The following is a 25,772-nucleotide window of genomic DNA, read 5'->3' as shown; positions in this document are numbered from 1 at the left end:
AAGCATACATCAATCTGAAATAGGTACTGAAGCTCTATTCTTGATAGAAGAGAAATAAAGTTACTTTTCTCTTTTTTTAACTAAAGTAAATGAAAAAATGGTTTTAGAAAGTCTTAATATCTTACCTGTTGGTATGCTTCATAGATTATATCAAACAAGAAAGCCTGAGGCATTTCACTTGCTCTGTACCTGGCACGTTCCAGTGAGTGGTCCAAGCAGCCATCAGCAGCAGAGGCAATAACAGTAGACACTAAAGGACGGATTGCTCCTGCTGCCTGTGGAACAAAACACAACAAGAGACCTAAATGTTATCAATATTAATTTATATCACAAAGCTTTAGTTGAAAAAGCCTGAAAATTGGGGTTTTTTTCCTTCTTTATCTTTTCTATTTCTCATAAACTGTAAGTCATACTACTTTGTCTGTATGAGACTTTCAAAATAAATGCAGCAATGGAAGACTGTATAAGAACAAGGGACAATTTACCAAAAAAGAAAGAAATATTAAGCCCTTCATAAACATCTACTGCAAATACATGTACAGATCTAAGATGTCCATTCTTCAGACTTTCTTCTCTATACACTGTAGGCAGTTTCCATGAGGAGAGGTCTAGGCCTATTCAGAGAACAAACAGCAGCAGACACAACTGAGAAGTCTTGACAATCCACAACACTTATTGCTTTCACAGATCTCAACTTGATCTAAACAGATCTGAATTGATCAGAACTAAGCTGCAAGAAAAGTTTCAGAAAATTGAGCTTGTTCCTCTGTGTTGAATTCACCCTGTGAAATACTGAGTAATCACACTTACCAGTGAAATCAGAGGGAACACAGCAGATACATCTGAAAGTACTCAATATCCAGCAGCGCAGTGCTGCAGAACAGATATTCAAATGCTTATATTTCAGTTTTAGTTTGCTTAGGCTTGAAGCCAATTAAACATATACCTTTGATTTTTTCATCAATATATAGTATTAAAGATCTGTGGCATCTCTGAAACAGAACTCTCCTATGTGGCTTTAGGCATTTTGATAGCAGAAAGTTACACACACTTCATCGGTAACTTATCAAATGCTCATGTGCTTTGGATGTAGCTTAAGACACTTGGGATGAGAGTGGTTCATACAACAATGAAGAAAAGAATGAAATGGCAGAACACTTTTTACCAAGTCACAGGGCAAAAAAGCATGCTCTCCATGAATGCTAACCACTGAGAATAGCATCTTCACACTATACTTCTTACTATGAATTTTAAGATAAATAAAAAAAGAATAATTGATGCTGTTTCAAAATATGTGGAATTATCCAAAATCTTAAAACAGTATATCTAGAAAATTATTTCCAGTGGTGAATTCTGACACTTTTTTACTGCAGACACATATTTTCTGAGGTTTAGTGAATTTTGAAACAGAAAAAAATAGGCACCTTATCAAAAATGAGCGATTTTACTTATCACTGTTGGCAAATCCTGCTGTAATACGTGAGTCCTGTCCATTCTTAGAAGATTTCTGACCTCAGATAATCATAAAATGGCAGAAAAAGAAAAAAAAAGGTTTTGCTCCCTCAGAAGAGAAAGAACAAGTTTTCTCCCCTCCTCCTTTTACACTACTAAACAATAAAACAAAGGTGAATGCAGTTAGCATTCATTAGAATGCAGTTAGCTCACTTTATGAGCTCCAAACTACAGTTTCTCAGTTCATTTTTTTACACAAAGAATACAGAGCTGTGAAACAATTTCTCATGGCCAAAGAGTTCTGATATGCATAATCAACCAGGGCAGGGTGAAGGAAGAGAAAAGAAAAAGATTCAAAAGATACATGTGAGAAGAGATTTTTTCTCAAAATCTGAAAAGCACTTTTCCTTTCTAATACATGGAAAGAGATACCTATACGAAAGCTATATGGAGCAAAAGATTATCATCCAAAGGCAAAATGTGGTACAGAAAGGTCAGTAAAAAGCAGGCAATCACATAAGAACTGTCCGTAAAGAATCTCAAGAAGTCATCTAGGCCACCTTTCTTTCCTAGCCAGGATGAATTTTATTTCTCTAATAGAAAAGAAAAACTGAGAAAACTAAACACCACTATAATTTTAGTAATATGTCAGTGTATTAAATGAGGTGTAAATTTAACAGATGTACTTAGAGCAAAAGCTGTGCATAGCAAAAGTAGAGAGACTAAATTATCTGCAACTTGTCCCCTTTCTATTTCCCATGATTCAAGGACATGGATTATTACATCTATATCCCAGCTGCGGGCATTTGTACAGTGTTAGTTTGCTCTGCCGTCATATTTTAATTGGTCACACACACACACACACATACACAAAATTATAAAATTAGAAGGTCGTGGGAAAAGAGAGAGAGCAGCATGCTACCCACAGTTTTTCTGTAATTAGCTATATATTTGATTTTTTTTTTTTCTGGAGCAGTTACCATTCCAGAAAGCCATTTAGCAAAAGAGGGTTCCTTAGGCTGATCCAATATTTTTTTACAGTTTTTAACAATCCTGTCATGTTACATTTTCAGCATAAAACAGGCTGGAAGAATACAATGTGACTTGCGTAACCAAATCTCACAAGTGAAACATGCACTCTGAGGAACAAAAAACCAAACTGCAATTCTAAATAAAATTGAATACTCAGAATTATGTTCTTAAAAGAACTCTGAAGCACATTGTTTTCCTGCCATCTGGTTTATTGCACAATAAAAAATTATGAATATCTGTATTGGTATCTTTGTGACAATACTGAACCACAACTCCTGCTCTGCTGAGGCCTAGCTCTTCCAAACAATTCAGAATGACCTAATTTCTGCTAAATCCAAATGCAGTATTTTTTTTTAACTCTGCAATTAACTTCTCAAGTAATTGAAAGCTTCACGGCACTTAACATTTTACAAGTGCATTTTTCAAACAACTACACTTTTCTTTTACAATACCCCATAACTGAGTCCAGCCTGGCAGGGTGAGTTTTTCCCCTCTCTTCCTGACACTTCAATAGGAAATCACAAGTTGGGCACAATAAGATTTTTTTCTGCAGCAGGTCCACTCAAACTATACCTGGCATTGATTAAAAACATGAAATTTAATACAAAGGATAAGATTCATGGCTGACTTCTGATCATGCAAAGGAGAGAAATTCTGTGTATGCAGAAACAGGATAATAAGCAGCCATTTGATTTAAACGAAAGCCCCAGATTTTACTCCAAAAAAGGACAACTCAATCCATGACTGAAAGCAGAATGGAAAGCTCTGGTACTTAGTAAAGCCACGAAGTTTCAGCTGCTCAGAAAACCTTCATATGATAAAGAGCTGCAGCCCAAAACCACTAAAGCTGAGCTTGAGCAGCACTTGCTAAGGTGCAGCACTGAGTCAAAACCTTAAAATCCTGAGACAAGATACAACAACTGATTCTGTTTTGCTCACTACTGGCTCGCTTTCCACAGGACCTTTCTCTGTCTCACAAACACACACAGGGTCTCTCAACCAGATGATGTGACCCAACACAGGGCTGCATTTGCCACCTCAGTGACACATGAACTACATTAATTCCTAAGACCACTTTCAGACTGTGTGAAATTGGGACCAAACAAGGGAAAACACTGGCCTGTGGCCCTGCACTATTTTCATAAGGCACAAGAGAGCTGAGTCTCAAACACAGGAAACTTTGCATCTGCAGTACTGCTGGCAGCATCCCCGAGCTGGTATAAGCCAACAGGGCTGCCAAACCCATACTGGCTTAGACAGACCTCACCACACGTGCTTCTGCTTCCAAAACTGGCTCACTGCATCTTCATTCATGGTCTAGGCATAACATTTGGCATGTGAAATCAAAAGAATTGAGCTGTGAGTTTTGTCTTATATACAGGACAAAGAGGGGCACACTTTTAAGATGTATGCTCATTCTTTCTGGTTAGCACAAACCTTCCTCCTACTCTGAAAAGCACAAAGTCTTTCTGAATTCCACTGAGCAGCCTTGCAATGAACTGGATGGAGAATTTAGGAATTTAAGACAGGGCTTCAGACTACAGTTTTTCATTTGGAAACATATTAGGGCACAGTAGGGACAATATTACAATAAGGCTGTATTGTATCTGAAGGGACTTTATCCCTGATAATTGTGGGGTGAAAGTGAAGAACACAATCATTCAGCTAGTCCACATCGATTCAGTTACAACAGCAAGCATTTTAATCTTTGCAAGGGATTCCCATGTTGGTTTTTGCAGTTTTAAATCAGTAACAAAAAATTATTTCCATATTAGTAAAAGAGAGTGTATATATATTCATATAACATATATATGTATATAACTCAGTATATACTGAGTTTTAGGTGTTTGAATTTTATTTGTTCTTATGTGAGAAGTATTGACTTGCTCTTTATGTCAGGAATGCACAAGTATTTGGCCTGGCTCTCAGGCGAGGACTTGAGTTCAGACATGAACATAAAAATTAATAAAACAAAGAAAACCTATCCTCATTTAAAATTATAAGTACTTGCTAATGTCACTGTAGTCCTAAAAATCTTTTTTGCACTTTGAGTTACCATAGCACAAAATACAAATCCTGCGAGTCTAAAGCAAGTGCCTGGGTCTTATACTGACATTTCCCTACTCAAGAGTACTTGTCTTCCAATTTCTAATAATTTTAAGCCAGACCTCAAGTAGGTTTGCTCTCAAAATCACACAGAAAATGCATTATGTGCCCTTCCTGAATGTGAAGTGGATACTCAACAGACAGTTAAACTTAATTTCTTTAAATGTCCACTTTACAGCCTTTAAGCTACCTTAGATTGAAGCATTAACTTTGGCATGTCCAGGAAATGCATTTTCCCCCATTTTTGCACATTATGTTAAATAAATCAGTTAAAGTATCCAAATATGAGTGACCAAGCTCTTAACAGACATTGAAACAAATACGACTAACTAGCTGTTTTTCTTTTGCAAATAAAACATTGTAAGAAAAAACAACCTTCTAATCTATAACTTCCTTAAAGCAATGCTAAAATGGCCTAAGAATGCAGAATTCTATCAACTTCAGGGGAAGGGACAGATTCCTGTCCCTCAGAGGCAAGCTCATCCATTGATCTGGTGAAACTGAACCAACTTCCAGATGCTTTTAGAACCAACAGGTGTCTTTTATGACCCATTTTAAACTGCATAAATCAAAAACATTTACAAAAATGTTCTAAGTCTTGTGGTTTTGTTTTTTTTTGCACAACGGCCTAGACCATGACATGCATTCAAGAATTAAAGATTCAATGGTGACTGAAAAAAAGGTAGAGAATGAAGTGCATGAGGAAGGTCAGCATAACAAGGCATCACAAGTGTTTCCATGGATCCAAGGTGTACTAATCCACCTTTTCACTAAACAGCAACATATTGTTCTCAGTTTATTATACTTCCACTCTAACAAGATGTTGTTTAGATGTGTGTATTCAGTGAATCCATAACCAGGGTGAGCTTTAAGATCAGAGAGAAGAATCATTTCAAGGACTGCTGAATTAAAAAAGTATTAATGACATCTTTTATTACAAAATGAAATATGAATTTTTAGGTCATAGAAGCTGGCACACAATATAACAATTTGGCTAACATAACACAGTACAGCTTACTTTCACTGAAAATTCATAAATAATTAAAATCCTCATTTTATTTATAATAAGGTAGTCTTAGATAGTAAAATCCATTAAAATTTTCATAAGGATTAGGGGGGAGATGGAGCTTTTATCACAAGCAACAAATTATCCAGCTTACAGATATACAAAATACAATGCAGTATTCACCAGAGACCAGCACTCCCCACTCACAGCACAACACACCAAGAACAAGATATCATAGAGTCAAAAGCTCCAAAAGAACACGAAAACCAACACACATCACTGACTTGGTCATTTTGGGTAGCCAGTGCTGAAACAGAACAATGGTAAATAGCTGCAAATCTCAACAAGTTGAATGACATGGACTAGGAATAAAAAAAAAAAAGTTGTAGTGGCAAAAAATCCTTACAAAAAATGTCAGAACTACAATTCCTTTTGTTTTAGAACAGTGTGGTAACAAGTTCAGACAACCACAGATCCTCCATGCTGGCCTACTAAAACAAAAGGATGCTATGTCTTTGGCATACTTACCTTGTCCCCAGTAAGCCCCAAGTACTAATGCAGACCCACAAAGTCTACTCACACAGCCAGTCTGGAACCCTCAACTCCAAGAGAGTGGGAATGACAGCTTACAACTTTACAGAGTCTAGTCATAAATGAGCAAAGCCTTCCATCTCTCTAACACGACTTCTTTTCACTTTTTAATTACACCAACAATACTTTTCTTCTCCATTCATAGCCTCTGCCTCCCCTGATATTCATCTTCCCTATGCTATCTTCTCAGCTGTCTAGTAGCATTTAGTAAGTGTATATTTTATGTTTTATTTCTTTAATATTTAAACCATCCCAACTAACACTTCAATGTTTTAATATTACTTAGGAATAGGCCTGATATGAGACAGAAAAACATGCCTCTGAGTGCTAAGTTTAAAAGAATGCTCCTATTCTTAAGCTTTGACATGTTTTCTCAATCCTTTATTCAGACTTGTTTTCAACTCTGACAAGCAAAATAGAACTGAAGCAAGACTCACAAATAATTTAGCCACTCTGCCTTAGAAAAAAATAAATTTGGCTTGCATATATACACTGAAAATGGAAGTACATTAGAAATACATTTTTATAATTCAAAGGAGCTAACTTCTTTGAAACTGTATGCTTGAGATGGTGGGGCTTGTCACACTTAGTAGGACAACTATATCCATCTTGGAACACCATTAAAGTCAGTTTTATAACTGTGAACTTGCTAAACATACAAGCAGTTTTATCTTGCTTTTCCATGAAGACAAGAATTGCATTCGGACACTGGTGAACTATGTAACAATAACAATCAATGTTAATTTAGACAAGCTAGGTATCTCACAGTTTACAAATATGTCCTGGAATGGTTTTTGTTGGGTGAAAGACTGTTTATATGTTTCCAAACACTACCATCTCATAAGGATTTCAGTCTAAATTAGGTCTGGCTATGAACCAGCAAAAGAAGCTCAGAATAACTATGATTAATTTCTTCTCATTTTTTTTCCATCAAAATGTTTCCACATGTTACTGCAGGGAGAGTATTGTTTTACACAGATCAAACCACTTTCCAGGAAGGGCATTCACAGCCATCTACAGTATGAAAAAAATACAGAAATAAACACAGTATCTCTGATACATGAAACAGGTAGAAACTTCCACTTCTATTCATACATTTGCATTCAAACTAATTGTATCTACAGTAATCAACATACTTCAGACATACTCAGTAATTACCATTTAAGTTAGAAGAATTGTCTCTACTGAAAGATTTCCTATTTCAAATTTATCAAATAGAACCTTCAAACAAAATTCAAAAAGTTAATTGTAAGATTAAAATATTTCACGTATTTAAGAGGATGTTCTTTTCAGATTCCTTCTATATCTAATAAAACAAAGGCATATAACCTTTTTGTAAAATAGAGCAATTAGAGAATTACTTCTAATAAACATTTAAGGTATAGCATTAAAATACCATATTTTAACCTTATCGCTTTACATTTCTTTTTTTCACTTTTCATTTTCTGTATTTTGTATCCAGCTCTTATCTAGGACTACATTTTCTTTCTATAACCAAAATTCTTAATCTATGAGAAGTTTTATTATTCCAGTGCAGAGATACAAGATTTAGGGTATTTCCTCTTCCAACCTACAGAAATCCTAGCAAAACAACTATTCAAGGGACAAGATTTAGGCAGAAACAAAGTCATGACACAAACCATAAACCACCACGCCTATACAGAAGTGCAGTTGAAAACAACTGCTCAACCATGTGAGCAAAGTTTTCTAAACTTAGGTGTGAACGCTTGTTCAAGCCCAAACTAGCCAAGCTTCCAAACTGAACTAATACAAGCCTGCACATAGTCCTCAGAGTTCATAACCTCATTCTGCACCCAGAACCCACCTACTTTCTGGATAGCAAGGCAAGGCAGCAGCTTGGTTGCATGGTTTCAAATCAGACCTGTCACCATCTGCCCCCATAACCCATTCTGTAAAGGTCGTGTCCAAAGACCCCCCAAACCAGCTGCACATGTCTCTCGAAGGACCAGAGACACCATGGAGTCAGTCAGGACTACAGGACAAGCGAGATGACTCAGTAAAGAACAGCACACCACAATAAAGGTAGAGGTGCTCTCATTAGCATGCAGAAACATAAATTTGAGTCCAGGGCATAGCATACTTTCACCCACACTCACACCCAGACTCTCCCATGTAGCGTAGACATAACTTATGTGACTGTGCTGTGGTGAGGCCGGGATTTCTTCCATCTATTCCTTCTACTGACAAACAAGCACAATCTGCTACCTGGGCTGTGTATCCATTAGAAATTAAGTATGAAGGAAAAGGATTACCTTCTTTCTGCAAGGTATCTTCTTTAACAAAAAGAATAATTCTTAAATTATCTTATTTTGAATTTTGGGAGGAAAAGAAAAAAAAACCCAAAAGATAAAACTAATAATTCTCATGGCTATGGCACGTTTGATTCTCATTAGTGAGAACTAGGATTTCTTTTATGTAGGCAGTATCACCAGCCAGTGCAATTTCAGCTATCTTGACACATTTGCACTGGCAGCTTTTAATTGCCCAAGGAGAGAACTGGTTGAAATGTTAAACAAGCCTAGTCTTACACAGATATTAAACCTAATCAGCAGCCAGACAAAAAGAAGGTTAATTAGAACACATGTAAGGAGTTTTGAACACTAGGAAAAAAAGGCTTGTATGCTAAACTTCACCTAATTTCCTTCAAGTCTGTTTACCCAGCTGGCTAGAAGCAACAGTCAAACTCACTAAAATTGGGCACATGTTAATCTTAAACCAACACCAGGAAGGAAGAAGTTATAATTGTGTTTATTCCTAGCTGAAAGAGAGGGGATGTTTAATCAGAAATTTAATATACACTTTGATCCAATGTTAATGAGCTGACACTATGTTGTACATTGAAATGACTTCAAAGACATAGGATGCCTTAAACAAATGTAATGTATATTTATGACACTGTTTAGAAAAAGAAAACATTTCTTCTAATGAGGTCACCTTTATCAGAATATACTATCTGAGTAACTGGGGAGAGCCCATGTATATCAAGACATGTCAAAGCCCCAATTAGTTAGAGCAAACTAAGAAAGATAACAGCAACTGTTGCTCAAAAATTAAGATCACACATGTTCTTTTTTACTTTACATAATTTCTGTTCTTTTGTATTTAAAGCATTTACTCCTAAGCATCAGTAAATATTGCTTTGGCCTGATCAACCACATGTTAAATTCTAAAAGTTTTTCTGTGGAACAAATAAGATTTCTCAGAGAAAATAGAAAAGATTCCCCTCAAAAAGACAGAATAATAGGAATACATAAATGAAAAAAAAATATATAGATGTTTAAAGTAGAAGAAAAAAGCAGAACTAGATGTATGACAGGCTACAATTTTTCGACACACAGCATTGAAACGAAGCTCAAAAATGTACCATAAGTGGAAAGATGTAAAACCAAATACATAAGCACTAAGGAAAAGGGAAGAGTGGTACTGCAAACAATGACACGACATTTATTTGAACATTTGATTTCATATCAAAATTAGGGGGGTTTTTTTAAAACAGACTGAAAGTAAGTTGTAAGAACGTCATTTATGTTTTTCTTGTATCATGAATTACTGACATAAACTTTTAAAACAATAAAGCATAAAATACAAAAGTTTTAGGATGAACTTTTTTGAACCAATATATAAATTTTTGATGTGTCATATAAATTATATAGCATTTCTTCTAGTACATTCTTTATCTGTGCATTCCTTGTGGGAACCTAAGAATGGTCAAGGAAATTAGTGTTTTCCACAGGTACAATAGCACAGTACATTACAGAAAATGTTTTTTGTCATATTAGCCAAAAAAAGTCTTACTACTTTAGTCAACATATTTAACTTTTTCTTTTTGTCACAGTGTAGTAACTCGAAATGTTTAGCAACATGCTCTCATTTAATATTTTTTTTCTTCTAGATACATTTTTTAAAATATTTTAAGGTTTGGCATAGAGTCTGTATAATGCTATTAACAATTTATATTAAGTATATGATACACAACACACATGGCATCCCTCACCTAAAGAACAGCATGTGCTGGTGCAGAGTTTCAAGACTTCCTTATGACCTATTTATTCTTTTCAGTTTTCATCAATAGTTGTACATTATAAACAATTACAATGGATTCTATAAGATCTATAATTCGGTCTAAGCATTTCAATTATTTCAAACCAAATCACATGGCCAGTAACCCACCATCAGTTTTCAATATTTTTGGAAGCATTTTAAACCATACTTACAGCTTTACATTTTGGCATGCATTCAACATAACTGACAATAAGATGAGCAACCAGCACTTTCTTGTTCTAACTCGTGCTATACTGCAAATCTAGGTGGCAAAATTTAAACAAAACATCTGCTCTAAAAATTAATGAAACACAAACCCAATCTTTTTGCCACTAAAATTAAAAAGACTGCTTATTTTATTTTGACTGCAGAGTATTACCTTGCATTAACAAGTAATGAAGCACAACTTAGTCAGCAAGATATCTTTCATACCCCAAATACTGATTTACATTGCAAAAAGCAATCAGTGAGTGTGCACTCTGCCACAAAGGATTTTGCATATTACAGTAAATCAATATAAGAACGAGTTAGCACTTGCATTCAGTGGAGCAGAAATCTTGATGCAACTGCCACAGGAGTTAAAATTGTTTTTAGGGAGTTTATACTTTAAGAAGGATATTTTACCTCCAGACAGTGTGCATCATTACAAAATCAACATCATGATGTGAAGGATACTGATCCACTGCATATCATTTAACACATGATTTGCATCATTTTACGAAGAAGAAAAAAAATACTCAATGTGTTATAGGAAGGCTCTTGCGCAATTTAATCAACCAAATGCAAAACTGTAATGTTTAATTAATAACTCTTTTTCCCACGCATACAGTCCTGAGCAACCAAACCCCAAGGGCACTAGAGTTTGTGGTCACACAGTGCCCTAAGCAACTCTGCACTTGCTTATCAAATGTCTTTGCCTCATGAACTGGCTCAGCTGCTTCTCTCAGAACTGCTCGTGCCTCTCCTTGCAGCAAACCTTGGATTCAAGTTTCTTTCCCTTACAATCCATTAATTCAAAATTTCAAATCATCTCTTTATATAGGCTTCATCTAACACTTTCTGTTATTCAGGGCCTTATAATATGGATCACTACACCTTACCATGTCAGTTTGGATCAAATAGTGACTTTAATATATGTATATGTGGATTGATACCTCACAAATTCTCTCCTACATGCTCCAGGGCTCAAGGCACTTTTAGTTCTTTCTGTACTACAGCCCACTTCCTTCTTGGAAACAGGAGGATAAGCACAGAACCAGTCCAGCAAACTATTACAGCATATGAAACAGGCCAAGTTGCCTCTCAGAAGCTTCACCTAACCTGCAGGGCTGGTGTTGTCCTTGCCACAACCACCCAGATTAGAAACTCAGCCAAAATGCAGCTGGGAACATATCTGCTTCAAACTCAGATAATCTTTCTTTTCAATGCAATATTTGGCAAAAACTGGTAAAATTTACGTGCCTAATCTTCATTCAGAGAGGTATGGCTAAGAACCTCTTCCATATCTTGGCATGTAGGAGTTGCTAGAATGATCCAGGGCCTTTATTCAGCTCCTCACACATGTGGGTAAAGATAAGATTTCCCTTATTTTAAGGAACTATTCTTTAAACTTTTTAGTTGCTGCAGGAATGATAAATCTGAGTGCTAAATAGACTTATCTTTGCTAAAGGCTGCTTCATTTCCCAAATGTAATATTGTTTTCTCAGATAAAGTATATAGATTTTAACTAGCCTCAAATAAACAGCAGTACCATATATTTTGTTTCTCTAAATTTAAAGGGGGTACATTTTATAGACATTACATTAAAATGACCCCCAACAACCACTTAAGTACAGGAAAATATGCTCAAAATTTATTTTCAGAATAAACTAATCCTATCTAAAAAAAAAAAAAGAAAAGAAAAAGCAATGTGTGTAGACTTCCAGAAACTAAAAATTGGTGGATTAAGCCACCTTTTAAAAATACTGGTTGTATTAGTACTAGGCTGGTTCTATTAGTACAACATAAATGATGCCAAGAAAAAAGGGAGACTGTAATTTGAGTTTCTGTGTATGATTTATGTATTTCAGTTGGGTGAGTTGCATCCTTCATAATAAATGTGATTAATCAACTTAAATTGAGACTGGGAAATGACAGAGCTGTTTTTCCCCTACCAATGCCCTCCCACCATCAAACATTACATCTTGTTAGGACTAAGACTACAAGTATTTACTAACAATGCATTAGCTCTCCGTTCAACACAGGAAACAATTAAGCAACAATTAATTTGGTTGAAAAGGTTTTAATTTCCATAGGAGCAAAAACACCATAAGCTATGGAAACATCACTATGCTTTCAATAGTTATCCATTAAAAAGGAAAAATGCATTGTATAACTGTTACAGCAAAACCACACTGCATTTCTTCACACATTGAGGGCTGCTAAGGAGCTCCTGATCTTTACAATAATGTAGAATCATAAAATAGTTTGGGTTACAAGGAACCTTTAAGGGTCATGTAGTCCAGCCCTGCTGCAATGAGCACAGGTGTCTTAAACTCTGAGTGAGATCAGGTTGCTCAGCCTTGTTCAACATGACCTCAAATGTTTCAAGGCATGGGGCATCTATCATCTCCTTAGGAAAACTCTTCCTGTGTTTCACCACCCCCCCTGTAAAAAAAAAAAATTGTCTCTATCTAGTCTGAATCTACTCTTTTTTAGTTTAAAATCATTACCATTTGTTCTATTTCAACAGAACATGGTACAAAGTTTGTCACCATCTTTCATATAAGCCCCCTTCAAGTACTCAGAGGCCACAATAAGCTCTCTCAGGAGCTTTCTTGTCCAGGCTAATCAACCCTAACTCTCTCAGCCTTTCATTGCAGGAGATGTTCAATCCATCTGATAATTTCTGATCATCTCTGCTGGATGTGCTCCAATAGGTCCACACCTTTCTTGTGCTGAGGGCCTCAGTGCCAGATGCAGTACTCCAGATGGGTTCCCATGGAAGTTGAGTAGAGGGACATAAACACCTCCCTGGACCTGCTGGCAACAGCTCTCCTGGCCCAGAACACAGTTGCCTTTCTGGCTGTAAGTGCATACTGTCAGCTCATGACCAGCTCTTCATCCACAAGTACCCACTTTTCTGAAGTGTCCTCTCAATCCTTTCATTCCCCAGCTTTTACTAACACAGGAGCTTGCATGTGGCCATGTTGAACCTCAGTGTTCACACAGGACCACTGCTTGAGCTTGTTCAGGTCCTAGTGCATGGCATCCACCCCTCAGGCACAACAACCACACAACTCACCTTGGTGTCATCTATATATTTGTTCAGGGTGCATCTGATCCCAATGTGTCTGCATGAGCCATGAAGGTATTAAAGAGTACTGGTCCCAGTATGAACCCCTAAGGGACACCACTTGTCACTGATCTAGAGCTGGACATTGAGGTGTTAATCATTATCCTCTGAATGCAGCCATCCAACCAATTCCTCCTCCACTGAACAGTCCAACCATCAAATCCTTCTTTCTCCAATTTTAAGAGAAGGAGATTGTGGACAACTTCGTCAAAGGCCTTAGGGAGGACCAGAGAGACAACATCCATAGCTCTTACTTGTGCCACTGATGTAGTCACTTCATCATGGAAGGCCACTAGGTTGGTGGAGCAGGACTTGCCCTTGGTAAAGCCATAATGGCACTCTGCAATCCCCTCCCTGTCCCCTATGTGCTTTAGTAGAGTAACAGAATGTTGGTCTTTAAATGTTATTTTATTCTTAAATGGGCAAGTAACACCCCAACAATCCAACAATTCATTAATAATTATTTTTACATTGACATTAATTACTCTCCTAAAGTACAAAACTCATTCCATTCATGTCAAGATGGTCATAGTAGTATGTCATCAGTTCTTGATTCTGATTTTGCACAAGGGTCTGACAGGACAGTGAAAACACTGCAAAGCACCAAGCATACAATGAAAGCAGAACTTCTGAGAACACAGGCAGAGGATAACTTCAGATGACCCAGTGTATAAATATGAGTCAAAAACAATCTTGTCACTGATGCAGCCCTTGCAGCTGGCTAAAATCAGTCTTTGAATATAACAAAGAGGACAAAGACCATGTGTAAAATATTCTATATATGGCAAAACCATAGGAGATAAGAAAACAAAAAGATCCAAGGGCAAAATTGCAAAGAAAGGTCAGAGAGGGCAAAACCACTCCAGCATTATCCCCATTCAAGTACACCACACCAGATCTTATTTATCCACCCAAATCTTCCTTTAGTGTCAGTGAACAAAAAAGGTGGTTTTTGGTTTGCCAGCACCAAGTTTTGATAATGTAACTCAGCAACCATAGCAAAATCAGTGGGTGAAACAGCATCCATAGGGGTCTGTGTTTTCTGCTCCAGCCTTCTGCTCCAGCAAGAGTGATAATGGCAGCACGAGAGGAACAGACTGGGCACAACACGTAGCGTTTTCTCTCTGGGGGTATTACTTTCACCGACTGCCTCTGATAGGAGTCCATGAGACTGAGTAGCACTGTACAGCTGTATTGGCATGTAAGATTTGTTCAGGTCCTTGCTAAAGCTCAGAATAAAGTAATGATGTTAGACAGCTTCCAGAAACCAGCTTTTAAGAATGCCACTTTGACTTAGTCCTTTCAACATAACATACTGTACTTTCAAATCTAGTTTATGTTAACCAGAGGAAAAAAAAGTCTTTGGATGTGCCTACTTTTTGTAAACTCTCAATAGCAGAACTGACAAGCTCCCCCCCCACCTTCCTGATTTCTTTTTCATGTAAGCATTTTTCATTTTAGTTATGTTGTTTAAAATGCAATGTTGGCACTGAGATATTGCTAGAGGCTTTGGACTGATGCCTTCTGAAGCTTCCACTTTTCCCAACTTTTACTGGCTGCAAAGAATTTGTTTCTAGAAACATATAATTTTAATTGCAAAATTATCCCAAAAACATAGATGGAATTTAATTGGTTACAAAGTAATATTTCGACATAATCAAGGAGTTGTTTGCGGGGGTTAAGGCATAATTTATTAGTTCTGGTTAAGGTACACATTTTTATTCCCTCAGGCAAATAACAAACCGATTAGTAAGTGTAATAAAGCAGTTTATTTGTCTGACAATTGGCAGCTAGAAGTGAATAAGTTACTTGATCAATTGCCATTTTAAAGAACATTAAAGCTTCTCACAATTATGTTATCTATATGGTATGCAGACATATAACAATACAGCATTAACCCCTATTAACATAAGTCATTTAATATGATGTTTCTGCCAGGTTTTGTACCTTTCTACATAATGCAAGAGGAAGTAATTACTTTTTGCACTGAAAGATTGAAGAACTGACATCCTTTTAGATATGCAAAGAATTTGACCCTAGGAAGAACTAAACATGATAGCTGCTCCAAATCAATTTTTTTCTGATATTCAAAACCATGCATACCAGTTTTGAGAAAGTCAGAGTTTTCCATTTAGCTCTTCAGAATTCTGTAGTTCTCAAGTGGAAATAACCACCTGTCTCTGGGAAGGTGGTTTTCCAATTTGTTACATAAAACAATTCTTCCTGTCTTCCTCAATTCAATTACTTTGTCACATAATATCAACAGCTTTGAGAGACTTTTAGCACACATCTCTCTGATGGCCCAGCCTTGCTGAAGCCAGTGGATCTCAGCCAACACAGAAAGCCACCACACACATTTCAGTAAAATGTTCTGCAACGGAACAGACTTTTATATACGTACACAATCACCTTTTTGAGATCAAATTATACTTCAGTGATCCAGGTTAGGAAATATTTACCAGTCAGAAGTTCAGATGAACTAGAACACACTGACTTGAGAAGGTCCATGGAGACTGCCTTGGTTCCCCCTACTTTTTTACTTTAAATATCTTACGTTCAATTAAAAAGAAAACCAGGGGGAAATATTATATTAAAATCATAAAGCTTTCAAGAAAAATTGAACATGTTAAACTCAAATGAGATATGATATACCTTAACATGCAATGACAACACAAGCACATTCAGAAAAGTTATTCTCATTTCAACCCAAAACCAATACAATTAACTCCATTATTCTACCACTCTCAAAGAGTCACATTTAAATCCTCTTTACAGAAAACCAATTCTGAAATGCTATTTTGTGCTAAATAAGAAAGAATTTTAGAAAGGTTTTTGACCTAACAGAATTTAAGTTTTAATAACTGGAAATCTATGTTCTAGATCATTGAAAACTATAGTGCATAGTTTCTCTTTTATTGCCATTTCTTATTAAGCCTATCTAAAAAACTACAGGCCGACTAAGAGGAGGCTCAATATATTAGATTTGCAACATCATGTTCTGAGAGACTTGATGTGATTTGATTTTCATAATGATGCTTAAGGTATCAATAATAAATCTTTTAACAAGCTATATATTCCCCTATGAAGGTGTAGGACCACTAAGGAAACACCACGGTTCATTCTCTGGACTCATTATTCCACTGTCCAAGTTGTGAACCACCTGTCACATCTTTTACCACATTTTTTGGAGAAGACAAGCAGTGGTACATTTTCTTAGTTTTCTAGTACCCAAACAATCTGCTATCACTAATGACTGCTATCACCTCAAACCATGTCCTTGAAGCAGGGAAGCATTATGCATCTCATTAATGGAGAATTCAAGAACAAAGATAGCAAATTTTGCAAACAAGCCTGTGGCCAAGTCATGATTTCCTACATCTCTGACTTGCACAGTTCATCTAACAGTTCCTCCTGTTGCTAGTGCATGCCTCTCCTATCTCCTTGCATAACACAACTTCTTACCAACTCTTTCCCTTCATATATCACTTACCGTCTCAGCAATCTTTTTGGTTTCTGTGAGTAATCCCAGTCCTCAGATGCAGTGTTAAAAAGGGGAATATCCACCCTACAGCTGGAGGCTTCCCACTTACCCTGTTTTCCAGCAGTCTGCAATGCTTACAGGTTCTAGAACAATTTAGCATTAATACAGAGACAGCTCTTTTGCTGCTTATTCAGGATTTGCACATACATTTCAGATGAAAGCACAGTCTGCAAGTCAATCAATGCAGTATACACACTCTTTGGCTATTATTAAGTAATCACTAACAGAACTGCTCTAGCATTAGGTGATAATTCTACATGGAAAAAGAGGTAAATTATTATTACATAGTATCATTACATAACCTACCTTTCAACTAACAAATTGCTGATTGATTCAATTGCTTACTGACAGTCTCCATGGCAACAATTATTCCCTGTATCAAATAATACCAGCAGCATTTAAAAATGTCAACCTCCTCCACCTGACCTCTGCATAATAGGAAATCTGGATCTGTTCTACTTTAAAACAAAACTCATCACACATCAATAAAATCTCTAGAAAATTCCTGATTTATCAATCACGATGATTTTAAGCTGTTCAGTATAAAGCACACTACAGAGTTCCATGCTGTATAGTACATACCCCATGTTCTTTAGCAGCCATAACCACTTTTGAAACAATATCTTCTTCAACAAAAGGCCTCACAGCATCATGGATAATCACTACTTCTGGCTTCTGCACCAAATGGCTGGAAAATTCATTCTCTGCAAGCACTTTCAGTCCATTGAATATTGACCGGTGACGAGTTATTCCACCTTCTACTACTGTAACTCTTTTGTGGCCATATTTTTCAATGATATTCTTCATTGTTTCAATATTTTCCGGAGAGACCACCACAATAATGTCTGATATCCAACTTATCCTAGAAAAATCAGTACAAAACCAGAGAAAGTAGACATGAATGACTAAATAAAAGGGGAGATATATGAAACAAAGAAATTAATAATAACAAAAAAAATCAAGATGGCTAAATAAAGCACCTCTCAGTATACCCAAGTTCATGTTTTTGCACTCCACTCCGTAAACGAGAGCTATAATAGAAGATTTATACCAATGACACTGGAGTTCTGGGAAGGGACTTGTTTCCAACAACCACTTTGCAGAGGGGCACAATCTGTTAACTCTTCAAAAGCCTTGAAAACATTTCTTATTCCAGCATCATTCCTAACTTCAAATACAACTTCTAAATCAAACAGGAACTTTGTTAATCAGTTTCTAATAAACTGGTAAATCCTGTCGCCTGGCATACTCCATGTTCCAGTGAAGCACATGATGTACAAGGAAATGAGACAATCAAGAAAAAGTCTGAAACAAAGACCACTATCAAAACAGGCATGAGCATTAATTGATAGAATGGTAATGAATGAAAACTGTAACACTCTAACATTGACAGGAAACATTACACAGGGAGTTTGAAAAATTCATATATATATTTATAAACACAAAGGTTTCTGCTGTAGGAAGCTAGAAAAATGTAAAAAATGTAGCTATGCCAGTCCATAACACCATATCGAAAATACATTTTTAGAGATCGCCAAGATTTTACTGTTGGTATCAGTCCTGCTCTAGAACTGAAGGGTTGTGTGGGGGGAAGTGAATGACCCACAGACCATAAGATTAAAACCAATCACAACTGAAGGAAGGTGGAAATCATACTTCTGTCAAAGTATCTAGAAATACAAATTCTAGCAATATGTGGCATACTGTATTTCAAAACAACAGAAATACCACAATTCAAATCCATTGTGGTGTCCTATTTTCTAAATACCTATGCAGAGAACATTAAAAAAAGTAGTTGTGTTCCCTTTCTGTGTCTCCACAAATGGCAGAAGAGCATTTTAGCATGTCAGACAAGAAACTCACCAGATGAGCAATGATTAAAAGAAAAAATTACTATGTTAAAGTTACCCATGTGTAGCTTACACACCCAACTAGGGAGAGAGAGAGACAAGAACGATACACTGACTAAAACTAGTAAAGCTACTGAAACTAATATTGCAGACATGAGAAGAACGAAAGCACTAAGAACTAAATATTTGCAGTTAGAAAAACAAAAGTATGAAATTCACAGTTCAGAAATGCACAGGCTCAAGATACTGACTTCTGCAATGACACATGAGAAAACACTGCCTAACCATTCTTACTTCAAAAGCAAAATTAATCTGTGTTACAAATCAGTTGCCTAGAACTACGTGAAACAACTGAGCACCTTCCACCTTATTATTGGGGGTTGGGGGTTGTAATTAATAATACTCCATGGAAAACTATTTCAATGAATTGTAAAATAACTATTTAAAATAAAGTTCTTTAGCATTCTTCAAGAGGAGAATACTTGTCCTTATGTTCATTTTACTAGTAGCAAAGGCAGAAAATACAGCCAAACCAACATATTCTCAGCATTCTTTAAGTATTGAAGTTGCCCAAATGTAAAACCTGAAATCATGTGGTTTCAAGTTTCATTTCAACTTGTCACTGGTCCATCAAAAGGTTTAAAAATCTCTCATATGATTTCTGGCATACTTTCATATTTAACTACAAAACATAGCACTTCTACATTACTTCAATTTGGACCTAGGGCAAACTAACTGGATTCATCTCAGTTCTTCTTTTAAATACAGAGAATCAGTCATTTAAGATAGAAAAATCCAGAAAGAGCTATTTCACACTAATTGAGAACAAGAGCTCTGCATTTTGATTTGCAGAAAGACTGTAGCATTACACAGTACCCAGAAACTGGACAGTCTGCACAGTCACTGAGACTGTGTCAGAAGAGCACTGACATTGCCCTTTCTGGAGTCAAAGGAAACAGATTGTGAGGCAACTGGGTAGTACACGGCATCTTCTGAGAAGCAGGGAGGAGAACACAAGTACTGGCCAGCCTGTGATAAATCTCTTCACAGAGGGGGTGGAATGGCTCAAGGCCTCCAGTGGTACAATACACCAAAAAGTGACAGGATGCGGTCACAGCTCCACCCTGTGTCTGCATAAACACATTTGTAAACTTGAGTATGTCCTCCTTAAACTCATTCTGGACTCACGTTCTATAATTAGAGCTGGGATTTAGGGATGGAACACATTCATATAAGAGCATAAAGGTATCCTCCAGATTGATTACATACAGAAGAGCTTAGGGTATGTCCCACTAAAGCTCATGAAAAGTACTAATCCAGTGAAGTATGCTACAAATTTTAATGAATGAGGGTTGTGTACCACACAGGTTGCTAGCTCTTCTGAAGATATGCTTATGTTGCAAAATGTTTTAAAGAAGTAGTATACTGCTTATGGAACTGTTGCAAAATGTTTTAAAGAAGTAGTATACACTCAATCTGGCAATAAATGAATCTTTTTTCCCCTCCCTTAGTTTATCACATGCTTTCCTTCAGAAACATTTCACACTAATATAATAAACTTCTTAGGACTGCGTAGATTCCAGTTTACTGGATTTTCCAGTCAACTGCTCAAATCCAGTTTAAAAACACCACTTCACATACCATTTCAATTTTGCAACTGTAATATTGGATCAAGCTTCAGACAGAATCAGCATGACCCATGAAAAAGATCACAATCCTGTACCCCAACGTGCTTTAACAACACACAACTCTAATGCTTCCAGACAACACAGGCTGCAGTTCCAAAGTGGAAAATCAAGTCTGACCAAATGCCCAGTTACAATCACTTTACCACTGCCTTGGGAGGACCCCAATACTAGCAGAAAGCAAACAATGAGGCAGAAAGGACTATATGTTTCTTTCCTGCAGCTATGCTCCTCATCATCACCTACTTATAGACTTACTGCCTAGTAAAATATAGCATTGTTCCAGTAAATTTCAAACAGAAGTGCAAACACTTAAGAGTAGCTGAGTTAGAACTGAGTAGGGGAGCCCATTAACTCTGCAACAGATTAAGCTATTCCTTCAAAACACAGGCTGCAGAGGAAATGAAACAAACCCACTTTGAAACTGTATCACCTAAATGGCATGCTGAGGTACGAATGACCCAGATTTAACCCTCCACCAGTTCACTCACGTAGAAACCAGGGCTGAAATCTGATATAAGGCTCAAATACCCATACTCAATCTCTTGCAACTCTTACACTGCCACTAAAAAACTCTTCAATATAACCTACTGAGACCAGCAAAACAAGGCCAGAACTAGGGAGCTGCTGCTGAGATGGCTTTAGCAGTGTTAGACAGGATCTTTCAGTCTCACAGAAACTTTCACAGGTGCAAGATAAATCACCATATTACTTTTGCTAAACTTATTAAAAACCAAATGAGAAAAAGAAGCACCAAGAACAAAATCAATTTGCCGAATGCAAGTGTAACTTCCTTTTGCTCCATAAAAGCTTTGTTATGAATTTATTGATATATGAGAAAACATATTAATATAATGTATCCTTACAGTACAAAAATGGAAGCAGGAAGCTTTTACAGTAGATTAAGAAAGTTTGGAGGATCTCATGTACAGAAACCACTCAATTTTTTCCAGAAATAAAATACTCTTATGAGTCAGACATGATAAAAAATATACCTCCATAAAATTTGCTGTAACTATTTTTTGCTCATAAGCTACTTCAAAAAAAAAAAGCTAATTACAACTGGACAAAAAGAAGTATCAGAGTAGATTCATTTAACAAAACTGTAATTGTGTGACCTATAGAGCCAAGTGTATATGCATCAGTCAGTGGAGAAAAACATTTGGCAAATAACTATGCAAGACACTTCCAAAGAGGTGCTTCTTTGGGAGCTTCCCCAGGGGATTTTAAGAGACCTCCCCCTGTTTTAAGATATTACACTAAAGAAAACAAAGCTGACTGAAACCTTTATGGAAAATTTTAATTCTGACAGTGAAGATATCAACTCTGCTTTCCTCTTTTATAACCACTCATTGTACTTGCAACAACTGGGGAAATATGAGCACAGCTAGAATAGCAGCAGCATATTTTTTCCACAACTATTTTAAAATCAATCTTTACCTTCATTTGTTTTCCTCTCTACAGATCAGTAAAATATACATGCATGTGTGCATACAGAGCTAAAATTCCTCCCTGCCTCAGAAAAAGAATCGAAAAGGTTCTATTCTAACAAACATACTTACACCAAAAAGAAATCAAATTAAGGAAAAACTCTGCTAGTTGCTACAGAAGCAAAAACAAGGAATGCCATTATAAATCAGTTGAACTTGTTGCAAAAGCCTTGCACAGTTCAACAAAAGCAGGAACAAATTCAATGGGAAAAAGACATTTAAGTTTCCTAACATACTTTAATTTTAGCCCGAAGGTAGGGCCTGACCTTCCTATCAGGGCCACTGCAGTGGCAATTAAAACCAAAAATTTCTTCTGACCCTAGTTTTGCTCATCTCCTCTTCCTCAGGGTATCATCTGTGATTATTATTGGCAGGCCAATGTTCTACATACTGTTATCCTATACAACAGGATGCACTGCTTATTCATTCATGTCTGCTCTTGTCTCATCTGTCCATTTTTCCACATTAATATTTAAGGGTCTCACTACTTTCAGCTGAACAGCATAAAAATCTTCTTCTACTGATCTCTAAAAAGCACGTGCAAAGCAGCTGCACATCCTTGAACTGCTCATGTATTTTTGTCTATACACTGCTACCTTTTTTTCCAGATTTAAAAAAGCTCCAAAATAGACACACCAGCCAAGATGTCCAGTTCAACAGAAGTTATTACAGGCTAATGAGTCAATGACCCATCCAATTACATCAGGTAAACAACAGACATAAGATATAGTATCAAGCTAAACACAAAATCTGCCATTTCTGAGTAATTTTGTGATAAACTGCAGTTCTGCAATATTACACACTCACACTTACAAAGGCACAAAGTAAGAACAAGGTACATTCTTCACATTTTCAGAGCCAGAAGTAAAAGTGTTGAGATGAAAATGAAAGCAATCCCAAGCTTTGGCGTACATCTGTTCCCAGCTCCTCATACACATCTATACCAATCAACACGCCAATTCAGAAGAGGTGGCAGGAAGCTCTGCCTGACAGAGCACTGGCAGGGGTTATTGCACTCCTAAGAAAAAGCACCAAGCTGCTACTGTCACAATCAACTTGGTTGAACTGTACAACTCAAAACCAACCTTCTAATTTTTTTCCATCTCTAGGTCAAACATAATACTGTTGCTCAAAGTATAGCTATTTTCTCAGAGCTTATTAGCAGTAAAAATAAAGATTTTTTTTTTTATATGCATAACAGTTCCTTCCCAAAGCTCATTCTGTTCTCTTTTCTATGTCTCCAATACACCAAGTGAGGATATAATTCTTCTCTACAGATTCCCACGATATTTGGGCAGAAATTACAGCTGTGGCAAGCTTTGGATTCGACGCTTTGCTTACTGATGTGCTTAGCTTTGCAACTAGCTGCTGTTGAAAATTAAATAAAGAAAACAAGCAGTATTTCTTTCATAAAGTAACAAGTGACCTGGGGGAAGCCTCCCTGGGTGGGAACAGAAAGAGTCCCAGTTTTGAAGTTGTACAAGTTTCCATGTGTTAAGAACTTTGGGAGAGGCTGGCAATTTTACTTCTTTCACCAACCTCCACTCTTCCCCATTTATTCTCTCTAAAAATCTAAAGGTTTGTTTTCCTACAGGTTACTGCAACACATCCAGAATTCCCCTTGACACTCTGCTCCAACCTGCAGTGTTTCAAGTGACACTAGATACAAGACTTACATTATGTTAACATTTGACAATAATATATTAACTGTCAGAAACATGCCTAGAACTCACAGCCTTATGGAAAGGAAAAGCCTGGCTGTTAAGAAATCCCTTTACTTTAATCCTTTGTTCCAACACAGAATCATAGAATGTTAAGGGTTGGAAGGCACCCTAAAGATCACTTAGTCCCAGTCTGCCTGCCATGGGTACTTCCCAGCAAACCAGACTGCTCAAGGCCTTATCCAACCTAGCCCTGAATGGTACCTGGGTTAGAGCATCCACAACCTCCTGAGGAAACCTGTTCTGGCTCCTCGTCACCCTAACAGTAAAGCATTTCTTTCTAACACCTAAACTAAATTTCCCATCCTTCAATTTGAACCCATTACTCCTTGAGATATCACTACAGCATAAACATGGAAAAGTTACACTTGCACCTTCACACTACATAAACCATCAGCTTCTAGTCCAGCAACCGTAACTTAAGCATTTTTCCTTCAAACTTCCTGCTGATGCAAGGTGTTTTACCACGGGCAATAGTGGAGCATAATGCAATGATGGGATGAATGTACGCCAGCTAGTTCATTCATCCCATCATGAGGAGTGGATCATTTTTCGAAGCCTCTGGACATTAAAAAGAGCATATCCAATGGTAGAATAAATCTCTTTCCAGGGCTGATGGATAGTCCTGACTGTCTCCAACAGCTGTGGTGGGCTCCTAGCTCACCAAACCAGCCACTGCAGCTACACAAACCCTCGAGCTTTGAGGCCGAGTGGGCTCGAACAGAAGATCTCCAAGAGCCAAGGAATGCGGCACAGCCCCGAAGCATGGACAGGGCTGGAGGAGGTCGGAGGGCCTCCCGGGATGGCGGCGCTAGAGCCAGGCTGGGGTGGGGGAAGCGCCCACGTCCCGCCCGGGACTTCGTTCCGGGTGAGGGGGCCCAGACACACCTCGCTCCCTTCCCGGTGTGACCGGGCGGGGAGGGACGGAGAGACCACAAGGCAAACGAGACCCGCCCTAGTGCCCAGGGCCTGAGGCCAGGGCAGCACGGGCTGCCTGCGGCTCTCCGGGCCCGGCGAGGGCCGGCAGGAGCCCGCGGGGCGCGGTCGGAAGCCGAGCGGCGCCGGGCTCGTTACCTCTCCATGGCCCGCACCGCGTAGCTGACGAGCGGCCTCCCCTGCACGGCGCAGAACTGCTTGGGGGTGGCACCGCCCAGGCGCTCCCCGCTCCCGCCCGCCGGCAGCACGGCCGACACCGACACGCCGCCGGGCGCGGCGCCGCGGCTGCCGGGCTCCATCGGCCCAGGGCTGCCGGCTCCGCTCCGCGCCCCCCGCGGCAGGAACAGCGCAACCGCCCGCCCGCCTGTTTTATTCGCCCACGACGTCCGCGATCCAAAGAATCCAGCGCCCGCCCGCTCGCCTGCCCCCGGCGCACACCGGGCCCTACCGCTCGGCCCCCCCGCGCTATGCGAGCCCCCGCAGGAGCTCCCCCGGGCCCCGGCAGCCCCTCGGGAGTGCCCGGACCGCGGCGAGGGGCAGCGGGGCACGGCGGCGGCGGCACGCAGAGGCACTGCCCGGGCACGGCCGCCATGGGCCCTTTAAATGCCCGGCTCGCGGGTGGCGCGGGGCGGGGCCGCGCTGAGGGGCGGGGGGCGCGTCCCGCCCTGTCCCGCCGGGAGCCGGGCTGGGGCTGCTGGCTCGTCAGGGGATAAACACGGGCCTGGTGGCGCCGAGGGAAAAGCAGACGGAACCCTGGGCCCTGCGTCTTCGTGAGAGCCCAAGAGGCTGGCAGGGAACACCTGCTGAAATGTAGTGATTGTTTTCCTTCATTCTACGAGGGGGAGATTGGAATAGGATCATATTGGAATTCTTGAGGTTGGAAGACCTCTTAAGTCATCGAGTCCAATCGTTAGCCTAGCATGGCCGTATTCACTGTTTAACTACATTTCCCAAGTGTTACATCCG

General features: G+C 38.5%; 1 protein-coding gene across 2 annotated transcripts in view; it reads right to left on the bottom strand.

Annotated features, from left to right (window-relative positions):
* Positions 1-25,392, bottom strand: part of CRPPA (CDP-L-ribitol pyrophosphorylase A) — a 108,333-nt gene extending 82,941 nt beyond the window's left edge. Inside the window, exons 1-3 of one of the 2 annotated variants that reach the window (XM_039711081.1) lie at positions 25,255-25,392; positions 17,707-17,986; positions 126-275 (exon numbers count right to left, since the gene is read on the bottom strand). In XM_039711081.1, coding sequence (XP_039567015.1) covers positions 126-275; positions 17,707-17,931 — 375 coding nt within the window. In that variant the 5' untranslated portion in view covers positions 17,932-17,986; positions 25,255-25,392. The other variant, XM_039711073.1, reaches the window with a different exon arrangement.
* Positions 25,393-25,772: the final 380 nt, after the last annotated feature.

This window comes from Passer montanus, unplaced genomic scaffold (assembly GCF_014805655.1).
Source record: "Passer montanus isolate IOZ18808 unplaced genomic scaffold, ASM1480565v1 scaffold10, whole genome shotgun sequence".
In the NCBI taxonomy this organism is placed as follows: Eukaryota; Metazoa; Chordata; class Aves; order Passeriformes; family Passeridae; genus Passer; species Passer montanus.
Note: the sequence above shows the minus strand (reverse complement) of the source record. Positions and strands in the feature narration are given on the sequence as shown.